Here is an 11733-nt window from a genome sequence, read left to right as displayed (position 1 = left end):
TCAAGGTTTGACGTAGGTTTGAAATTTGAAATTTGAATTCTACGAATTCTAATTTCTAAATTGACATTTGACAGTTGACAAAAATTTAAAAATTTAATTTCATTAATAATGACAATGAATACTTGCTTTTTTGCCTAAGTCAAATTTAAGATTAGAAAAGCCATGGACACATTTTAGTAACTTTAAATATAAAATTTCATCCATGAAGGATTCTAGAGCATAAACAAACCATGATGGTAATCACATTGTGATGGTAATCCATAACTAAGAAGTGACTAAGAAAAATAAAACGTACATCGTTATTATTTCTATTAATATTTAAAAAATATAAAATGATTAAAATTGGTCAGTTGTAATAAAATTCATATTGTCAATAAATAAAAGGGCTCTAGTGATAACTAATTGTAAATCGTACTACTACGAGTTACGACTTCGTTCACGTAGAAAAATACTTCTTTCTTTTTACTATGGTACACGTAGAAAACTACTTCTCTCTTTTTACTATTGTAATCCATACTAATATTATAAATGCGAAAGTAACTCTGTCTGTCTGTCTGTTACTCAATCACGCCTTAACTACTGAACCAATTTGCATGAAATTTGGTATAGAGATATTTTGATACCCGAGAAAGGACATAGGCTACTTTTTACCCCGGGAAAGAGGATAAATTTTATCCCGGAAATTCCACGAGAGCGGGACTATGCGGGTTTTTCTTTGACTGCGCGGGCGAAGCTGCGGGTGGAAAGCTAGTAACATATAAGACAGAGCAAACTAAGTGGATTAAACTAAATTTGATCAAAAAATACTCCGTACGTTTATCAACTATCACTAACTTATTTATTGTGAACAGTGCGAAGCGGAAACCAAATAAACCAAAACAATTAAATTTTTAAAATTTAACTGTCTCATCGAGTTTTGACCTTCCCTTTAAAATTTACAATCTTTCTTCGGTTTAGTAACGCCACCCTTATTTGACGCTTCGAAGCGGACACTTTTCTATCCGAGGGTGGTACACTCCTTTGGGTTGATTCCATATTAGAATTTCTTCGATATCTAATATCTATAATGTTCAAACCTTGTTCAAACATATACTTGTTTTGGTTTTATAGTAAACGGTCTATAATCTCCCAAACACCAGGGAATAGCTGAATAGGTGCAAATACAGATGCGCATACTTGTACGTACTTTATCAGTTTCTAAAGTTTTTCTTCCTCTTACACGTCTTACTAGTCACACGAATGAGGTGGCGATATGATATGTCTAATGTACTTACCATAAGTGATGAGGATGTGGGGGATAAATTTAACTTCCTTTACATAATAAAATCGACAGGCCCAAGGATAACGTACCTACGAATTAAACCTAACCTAATTTTGAAGTGGTAACTAGGTGGCTGGATGGTCTTTGGTGTGAGGATTGAGTGTAGCTTTTTCTATGTTACTTTGATGCTTATGTGTGTCGTGTCAACCTAAGAACATCAATCAGTAGCCAAAATATCCCTTATTTGCCCTTATACGCTACTAAAAGTACTAATCTATCGAACAACCAGTAGTTAGCTCATCTCTTGCAAGTTAATCGTTACATAAAAGTTATTATGTCATTTGATAAGAAATAAAAATAAGAGCAATGTATGTTTGTATTTAATTTTAATTTTACCTCATACCCGGAGACAAGCTGTCACTTGGTGGACAGCTAATAATTCTTCGACGGGCCGTAAAAGCGTCTAAAGATAAACATACTGTCAGAAGTAAATAGAAATACACCATTATCCGTACCGCGGACTGCGTAAAACGTTTAACGTTTTACAATACAATGTTGTTTATTTTTATGGCATAAGTATAATGAAACAAGGTACTTACCAGTATCGAAATAAAAACTTATGAAATAACCCGTTATTACTAGAAGTAGATATAAAAGGAAAGTGCCGCCTTTTATGATATTTTATACAAAGATTGATATAAAATTAAATTGGAAATAGTTATTACAGAACAGTACATTATTTTTTTGGTCTGTGGAAAAAATTGAAACCAAAGCCGCAAAATTTAAAAAATAAGGGTAAAATAATTCCTTATTCAAATCGTTTGCATTGCTTTTAAGTTTTTACAGCTGGAGAGACAGTAGGTATGCAGTTCCGATATCGATAGGTACGTATGATTTGCTTGTAGGTAGGTATATGTACGCATGATTTATTTTATGAAAGAAAAGTGCAAGAGAGGAGTGTAGGTACTATCGTACTCTCCTAACACTACACTGCTGACTGCCTAAATTAAGCTAAATTCTTCAGCTGCTTCTACTACAATACCTACTTACCATTGAAGAACAAAAAAAGACGTGTGGCACTCGGGGACTGCCGCGGTAAAGCTATTGCATAGCATGCCTTCAAGCCTCCTCCCGTACCCTAGCCGCCACCTCCGTACCCGTCGCAGTGGGGAGCGTGAGGTTTTTTCGTTACGGAATTTCTGGATTCGGTCCCCGCGCTCAAGGCCTGCGATAGAAGCTATGCAATAGCTTAATAATAATAATCATGTAAATCTCTTTAACTCGTGATCAACAACGAAACTTTATATCGTTAAACGAAAATCAAAATGTAATTTGATTCACTTTGCCCTTACAATGGCATCGGTTATTCCATATAAGGATTCCAGTCGGCTGAAATCCGCACTCTTATGACGTAATGAATGCCGCCAGACGCCTTCATTCATCACAGATGCGATGTTTCAAAAGCCTATAGTGACAGATACCAATGCATGAGATCACCAGCTTTACCAATTAATGCTTTATAAACTGCGAACAAGATTTGAAATAATTATTTACTTACCTACTTAATAACATAAAATTTTTTAGATTTCTCCCCTAGGTATACAGTACCTAAGTAGGTACCTAGTTAAGTATATAATATCTGTTAACTTTTGGAGATAACAAACTTGATAAATCAAATGAGTCAAAGTGTTATTTGTAGTAACTTACCTACATAGGTATTGTAATTCTGAACATAAATTTCCGAAAGACCTTAAAATAATATAACTACCTACTCTAGGTGTACCTACGCTACGCATGTAGGAATGCAATGCACTTCCTCGGTCCTCCACTATTCAAGGAAACATTATGCCAGTAAATATGATATTAAATTTTATGAATTTTGTTGATATATTTGCTACGTATTTGAGCGGAAGAAGCGAGATATTTAACCTTTCAACACGCCGCTCGTTTGCTTTCTGTATAAATACGATTATTTTCGCGACAATTTTGAAGTTTACTGCGATGAAAGGTATATAATCGATGAACTTATTACAGCAAAACTGTCTATATTCAGCAATTTTGACTTTTTAATACCAATTAGTTAAATATTTAGATGTGAGAATATGACGGGAACCACACTGTTTAACATAATTATCTGTGATAATTACCTTACAAAGTATGTAAAAAGTAAGTAACTACCTACATATATGTACTTTATACTTCATAGGCAGGGGCTATAATTTATAGAATTAAGGTAAAAGGTACCTAGAAGTAATTATAAAGTAAGTAAGTTATAAATAGGTACATTTGACAAACACTAGTAATCGATAGAGGAAACGAAAAGCGCTGAAAACATGACAGTACCTATACCTAGGCAATAACCCAGAATTAGCGCTAATATCCTGAAAATACATCTGCCGGTCAAACAATTTAACGCGACATGTATTAATGTTTGCAAATTCCTGTTTTTCATATTCTGAAATCTAGAATAGATATAGAATAACTAAATATATTGAGTTTGTGCAGTAGGTAGGTAATTATTGCAGGTAGGGTAATTGCGCCTGTTCGCGTCCACTTAGTGCAGTTGGAAAGTTTGAAGGAGAAAATAAAAATGTTCCAGAACAAATTTCAACGCAAAATTTATGTAACGTGTTTATTACATAGTCTATTTTAAGATTTACTTTCAATTGTGTTGGAAATATCATGTGGTTTTTATTTATCTAGACAAATAGCAGAATTAGGCGTTTTACCCAGTTCGCGTCCAAAAATTCCAGTTTGCGTCCACCCGTGGACCAGTTCGCGTCCACCAGCTTAGAAAAAGAATTAAGAGTGTATTGGGTGATATTTTATCAGATAAATGCAAATAAAAATTAGATTTTAATAAATTATTTATTTACGAATATAGTTATTTAATAAAAACCGGCCAAATGCGAGTGGGACTCGCATACCGAGGGTTCCTTATTAACCTGTCTTTTTTCATATGTTTTAACTGTAAATTATTATTTTTTCAATGTTTCCCTTATTTGTGCTATAAGACGTTGCTTTGTACCAAACTTGAAGTGTCTGTGTTCACCTAAAGTACCCTGTAGGTTTTGATTCCCTTGCGAATGTCGAAATTTGCGAAAATTTGCAGCATAAACGGCTGTATCTTTTGATTGCTTTGGCTTATAAGTGTGATTTTTTCACTGCTTCAAGGGACCGTAGACTTGAGTATTCAAAATAAATTTCAGCTTTATACCTCTACGCGTTACTGAGAAATAGGGTCTTGACAGAAAGACAGACCGGCAGACGGACATACAGACGGACGGATATCAAAGTGATCCTACAAGGATTCCGGTTTTTCCTTTTGAGGTTCGGAACCCTAAAATCAACATTATTATTAATATAATTCACTGTGTGAGGCAACTGGAAAAACTTATTTATATTTATCTTCTCATCATTATTAGAACCAAAAATTAACAAAAAACAAAGTTACGTTATGTAAATAAATAATAATCAGTTCTATTAAGATTACCTACCTACCCTATTTTATAGTTTCTAATGAATTAAATTTCTTTTTTGTTTATATTATTTTCTTAACCACAGACTTATTGACTGTCATTCTCAAAAATACTAGTCTCATTTTTAGAATACCCATTTTAAAATGAAAAAATAGCATAAAAATTTGCTAATTTGAATGAAAATTTAAATTATCAACTTGTGGTCTTAGTCAAAAATTTACAATCTATTCTAAATTACATATTTTAGCAAACAATTCATTGCTACGTAATGAAAAACAATGTGGACGCAATATGTTCTATTGTTATGCACTATAGGTATAGTTTGCGCCCACCGTGGACGCAAAATGGAAGTTTTACAAATTCGGTGTAGTAATTCGCGTCCACCTTATTTTAGCTATTAATTGTAAAAGAAATAAGCTGATTTATAATCCATACTATTCCAAGTTTTGTTAGCAAAGCAAAGAAACAGTTACATATTCAAAAATTCACATTTAACAATAAGATACTTACCGTCAAACGCGACGCTGCGCACTATTTTTTTCTCAAAATTCAGCGCGTTTTAGCTTTCTCGTTTAATAGCCAAAATTAAATATTTTTTTTAAATAGGATAGGCGTTGCGCAGGCATATTTTGAATATGTGTGCATGTCTCATATACATTGAGGTATTATCGGAAATTTTTCTTATTACAATTTTACATAAAGTATACTTATTTTCGTGAATTTTCTAAAAGATATCCGCAAAATGGACGCGAATAGGCAGGTGGACGCGAACAGGCGCAATGACCCTAGGTAAGCTAGGTATGCTGTATTCTGTGGAAATTTATGAAATTTTATAAAATATTAGCGGTCCGCCCCGGCTTCGCCCCATATTTCGCAATAAAAGGTAGGTAGCCTTTGTTTTGTTCTGCCAAATTTCATCAAAATCGGTCCAGTAGTTTATGCGTGAAAACCATACATACATACAAACCTTTCCTCTTTATAATATTAGATAGTATAGATAAAATATTTTTTGATGTTTTATAATTTATTCATCATATCAGCGAATAAAAATTACCTATGAAAATTGAACACTTCGAGTTCATGTTGATCTCTACATTATTGGCTCAAATCTAATATTGAGTCTTTTTTCTTTATAAAATGTTTGTTACTTATACCTACTTGTACCTACTGTACATTGGAAGTAAATATGTAGCAAGTCGATTTAAAGATAATAACATACAAAAAGTAGCATTTTTTATCTGTGCATTCCTAGTTTATTTTTCAGGTAGTCTTTTTTATTCGACAGGAAGGCAAATAGTAGCTTGATCCGAAGCGACAAAATCCACTCAAAACGAGCGGATATGCTAAAAACTACACATTCCTCAATTCCTGTAAAGTATCTAGAAAATATAGGTACTTAGGTACCTTATAAATAAGATAGAGTCAATCAAATAACAACTTACTTGCTAAAGTGTTTTGTATGCAATTTTATTAATTTTACATTCACATTTCATAAAATGAGCAATAGGATGATTTTATAATAACGATTATTTTTTACATAGCTTTTCTCTAAGAATAGAATGCGGTAGCACACTAAATCCTGACCCATGATTTAAGAGAAAAAAACTACATAAATTCTACTTTTTAGATAGTAGGTATACAGCGTTGACAATTATCACGTATTAGGTAATAATTAAATTATTTATTTAAGATTGAAGCTAAGTAAGTAATTAGTTGGCAGAGTTCCGAGTAGGTAGGAATGTTGGGGTAGCGTTACCTAACTGAAACAAAACATTTCGTGAGAATCGGACAATCAGGGAGATGTGACGGTGACCAGGCGCGTGGAATTAGAGGGACTGTTTCATTGTTAGAAATTTAATTTAATTATTAAATAAAAAAAGATGTCATATGTAAAAGCTCTTTGACACATATCAGCTGAGTTCATTCAGAAAATCAGATAATTTCATGTGTTTCTTCTTCAATAAAATATAACTATGTAAACAATTTCTACGCATTTATCTATCACTGTTCATACAATTAATGAGTTTTTTTTAATTTTTATACAAAACTTCCGTATGTTGAGTAACCTACCTAACCTACCTAAGATAAAATATAAAAATATACCTAGTCATAAATTAAATATAAATATCTTATTTAATATATAATAAAACTGTTAATACATTTAAAATAACGAATTAAATATTAATTAACAGAAACATGGTCACAATGGCCGGAGAGCTCAGTCTCCACACATGGGACGCATCTGTGCTACACCGACTCGCTGGAGGTATACCCTGAAAACCGTATCTATAGTCCGTATCTGTATTTCATTTGAAAGTTATAAATTTATAATACAGAAATATATGAATTAGTAAAGTATTTGTAACAAGCAACAAATTGCTTTAAAGAAGTGCTCAAACGTTCCCAAATTCCGATTAGCGACTTATTAGACTTTAGAGCATTCGTGAAAAACTTTATTATTATTTACAGTTCCAATTGAAAGCATTCCCTGAAAATATATAAGATTTTTATAACTAGTTATGTACCTAAATCGCCAATTGAACATTCCATATTGCATACATTTATGATTTAAGCATCACTAAATAATAAGTTTTATCTTTAATTCACAATACCCAAAAAGAATGTCGAATTCAATGAATTCCTAACTTAACAGAATGCAAATCCATTTCCGAAAAATCGTCTATATCCGACACAGGTGTTCGCAACATTAATGAAATCTTTTGAATTAACCCAATAAACAATAGAGCGTTATCAGTTAAACAGGTAATGCCGCTTGGCCTGGACTATGGAGTCAGCACACGTGTGACGTTTCCCTCTACGCAGCTGCAGAGGCCTCGCAGATGTTTTATGGCGCTGAACATTTCCAAGACGTTTTATTATTTATTACGCCGTTTAGAACCTAATCCTCATTTTTACTATCCAGAATAAAACAATGGTCATCATCGGTCACTATTTTTGGCATATTGCGCGCAGATGTGCGTTCGCATTGCGTGGGAAAGTGCTTTGCTTTATTACCAAACTTAGAAGCTTACATTTAAATAAATTTTTGTAAGAACTTAAAACTCTTGTTTTAATTGGTAATTTACCAAAATCTAAGAATATTTAAATGAAACAATAATGGAAAAGAGATATCTTTACGCCGACTTCACACTGAATAAATTATCTGAAATTTTCAAATCGCTTTGATAAATAAATAAACTAAGTGGATATAAATTGAAGGGTTTTCATAGTTCAATGTACCTACTATGGTAACTACAGGCTATAATCACCTATAATAATTTTACTTAGGTATTTAGGTACGTGTGTACGGGTACCAACATATAGGTAATTGTCTACATTTAAATCTATACATATTGGTTAAAATCTTAGAATGCATTTTTTTTTAATTCCATTTAGATACCAAATAATTAACCATCTGTGAAATAGTGGAAGAAATGCCTAGAAATTAGAGAAAATATTTAGTCAAGTGGTACTGCAATTTATTAGCAATGCAAACATTCTAAGCTTAAGTAAGTTTTCAAGCAATCTCGTTATCTAAAGCAGGTGTCACTTTCAGCCGCAAACTCAAAAAAATTAAAATAAACCACGTAGTCGTAAAACCCTTAACAAAATAAACTTAGCTAGGCGTTAATCTCTCGGTTAAAACATCTGTAGCGTACTTAAAATAAGGGGATGACACCGAAATATCTTTTTCATACATTAGAAGGGATTATTATATTGATACCGACGCGAAGCACTTACCAACTGATAAATAATACCTTATAAATGCACCTACTAATAAGATTCGAAGTAGATTCGTTCCTAGTAAATAAAATAATCGTTGAACTTTCAATGAAGAATTATCTACTTAGCAGTTATTCCTAAATATTTATTTGGATTGTGGATCTAGGATAGGATTATTTATTTATCTATGTAAATTTTTGGAAAATTGCTTATTTGATTACGATATAACGTTAGTAGTTAGTACCTACATAGAAATCTGGTTATTAAGATTTCTCTAAGATTTTTATATGGTGGTCAGTATAGTATAATATTATCTGTGATACAAAAGCAAGAGGATAATTTAATGAAGAACCGAGAATTGTCCCATTAATATTAGTTATGTGGTCATCCTAACCTATATTCAAAGTTTAAGCTTTAGCTAGTATGTATTAGTAAATACATATTTCCGTATCCTGCAACGTAGATCAGTTATCACTAGTCATTTAGGTAGTATTAATAAGGGGAGAGTCAATATAATAGTTCAAAAATAAAAGCATTAAGGCTTTTGTACCTACTAACCGTTTACCTTTTTACAACTCCATTGACAACCCCCTTATCAGCTATGCGTGAGAAGTTGGCAGATAACTGTTATTTTATGAATGAAGCTGATTACGGGAAGGAAGACTGTTCACCACATGTTGACAGTGTAAGCATGACTCACAACTTGCAGAAACATGCAGATTTTTAAACATTACACCACGTACTATTCGACAATTCTGTACATCTAAATTAGATGTGTATGACAGATTTATGAGTAACAGAGAAATTTATTGTAATACGGTTTAAGTGAAACGATTTTTATAAATATAGTATTGAATAATGAAGCTATTAATATATCGTCGCTCGACGATACTGCGGTTGGTAATTATTCCCGAAATAGGTACACTAAGTTAAATAACCCCTTTTGGACGTTAGAATGGTTTGAATTATTGTTTTTGAATTTTCAACGCCTGTCTTTTTTCAATATGTGTGTGCGTGGTGCGCCATAGTATTTTATGGTATAAAATTGTGTTATAAATGTAGGTAGTTTTCACTTAGGTTGATAATAAGCCTATGTTTTCTAATTTTTATTAATTCATATATTTTCATACCATAAACAAGTTAACTTTTGGCAACCGTTATTTCGAAAATTTTGTCTTATAGGTTTGTAATTTACTTGTCTATTACTTTCTTTGTGGTTTTAAGCATATTCCTACGTAACTCGATACAAATACGAGTGTATGTTTTAACTCAAATTAAAATACCTATAAACATGGCCAATGCATGGCCATTATAAAATGTCTGTCATACATTAACATTGTCCAGACATCGACAGCCGAAGCGATCTGTTAAGAAATGATAAACATATTAAATATTTATATTCCTTGTGTAAAGCTCGGGTCTGCCGTGGGATAGACTCCTTGGTGTGATGTGATTGCGTCAGGATTATTTTTAGATTACCGGCGACCGGGTGACGAGACGACATAAAAAGTTATAAGCAAGGGTGGCGCCCGCGCAAGCTCATTGTTTCCTAGCTACCTACGGGCTAACCGAATAAGAATAATCTAGAAAGTAATTAAAATCGTTGAGAAATTATTTTAAACAAATAGAGGAAATCATGGAGATTAAAAGACATAAAAATACAGACGCTACGAAAATATGATATCATCAACAAAGGTGCCATTTTAAGTTCGACAAATCAAAGGCAGGATGCAAATTTATTGATGCGATCAACATGGCGACCGAGCCAATATCTACCTACTTAAGTATATAACGTAGGTAAATGCGACCCCAAAGATGATGGACAAGATAAGCAAACGATGAGCGTCTCGATGTTGCCGTCTCACTCTAGCGCATGCAACCCTGCGCCGAGAGTGGGAGGTGCGCTTGGCGGGAGGCGCTTGCAGTGGTGATGGTTATTTTTTTGTATCTTGTCAATGAAAAGACGGGAAGGGGCTTGGGCGGGCCGCGTCTCAAGACATTCAGTCTCTTGCTACGAGCGGTCGCGGTCACCTCGCGCACATGTTGGACGATATTACAAACTTTTCGCCCGCGTTCCGACATCTAACTATGAGTTACGACTGTGATAACAGAGTGCCCATCAAACGCGAAAACCTTGAATATCCTGAAGAGGAAGATTATTACGGTTACGCGCCAGTGGAAGTCAAACGGGACACGGACATGCAAGGATTCATATCGTCCTCTCCGACGCATCTCATGGACCTCAGCAATGGCCCGGAACGACCCGCGCTACAGCAGTCGTGGCCCAATAACGTGATATTCGAAGGCGAAGAGAGAGATTACCAACAACAACAGTACCCGCCGTACGATCAAATGTATGATCAGCGTCAGAGGCATTACTCCCGTTTCTACTTCGAAGATTCCAATTCCCAAGACAAAATGGGTACCTATTATGAGCCGGGAGAACCTTCGAAAATGGCAGAACAGCCGTACCGTGCGTCTACAGAAGAGAGAAGCGAAGAAAGTGACGATCAGAGGAGATCAAAGAAAAGATCATCAAAGTCGTCTCGAAAGAAAACTCAATCGTTCGAGGAGATGCAAATTCAACGAGTGATGGCGAATGTGCGGGAACGGCAGAGGACGCAGAGCTTGAACGAAGCGTTTGCAAGTTTGCGGCAAATTATCCCATCGTTACCAAGCGACAAGCTATCTAAGATACAGACGCTACAATTGGCGACGCAATATATTGAGTTTTTGTATCAGATTTTGTCCAATAGCGAATCTGCGACGAGCAGCGATAGCAGTGACGCGGGCAGCGAACATGGGAAATACTTGGCGCCAGATAAACTAAGTTACGCTTTCTCAGTGTGGCGGATGGAAGGCGAGTGGACCAACGGACAGACGTGATAACGAATCCGAACCACACAAAAGACACTCTAAATATTCCATATAAAACGACTAGTGATAGTATTTGTAAAAATGTGAAGTTATTAAGATTAGATAGTTTAAGACGGTTGCGTAATGTATAAGTTTTAAATGTGATAGTCGATAGTTGTACAAGAACCAAATATTAAAGTGATATATCTAATTAGGAAAATTATATTATGTAAGATATTGCACAGCTGCATACCAAAAATGTAAAATTCCAGTTTTGTACATTTTATCTTTAAAATTTATAATAAAATTGATTATTGAAATGTTTTTGTTTTCTATTTAAAGAAACGACCTTATTTTATTAATAATTTATTGATTTCTCAGTATTCACCTTATAATATAACAATATCTATGAAT

At 33.9% G+C, this 11733-nt stretch overlaps 1 protein-coding gene across 1 annotated transcript; it reads left to right on the top strand.

The window, feature by feature from the left end:
* The first annotated feature begins 10393 nt into the window (after positions 1 to 10393).
* LOC123697921 (twist-related protein 1) lies at positions 10394 to 11639 on the top strand. Its single transcript, XM_045644495.1, is given in 2 exon segments — positions 10394 to 10436; positions 10439 to 11639. Coding segments are annotated over 2 exon segments (954 nt in total). The 3' UTR covers positions 11350 to 11639.
* The last annotated feature ends 94 nt before the right edge of the window (positions 11640 to 11733 follow it).

The sequence above is a fragment of the Colias croceus genome, chromosome 15, assembly GCF_905220415.1.
Source record: "Colias croceus chromosome 15, ilColCroc2.1".
NCBI classification, from domain to species: Eukaryota; Metazoa; Arthropoda; class Insecta; order Lepidoptera; family Pieridae; genus Colias; species Colias croceus.
The sequence above is the reverse complement of the archived record's forward strand: the minus strand, read 5'-3'. Positions and strand labels throughout refer to the sequence as shown.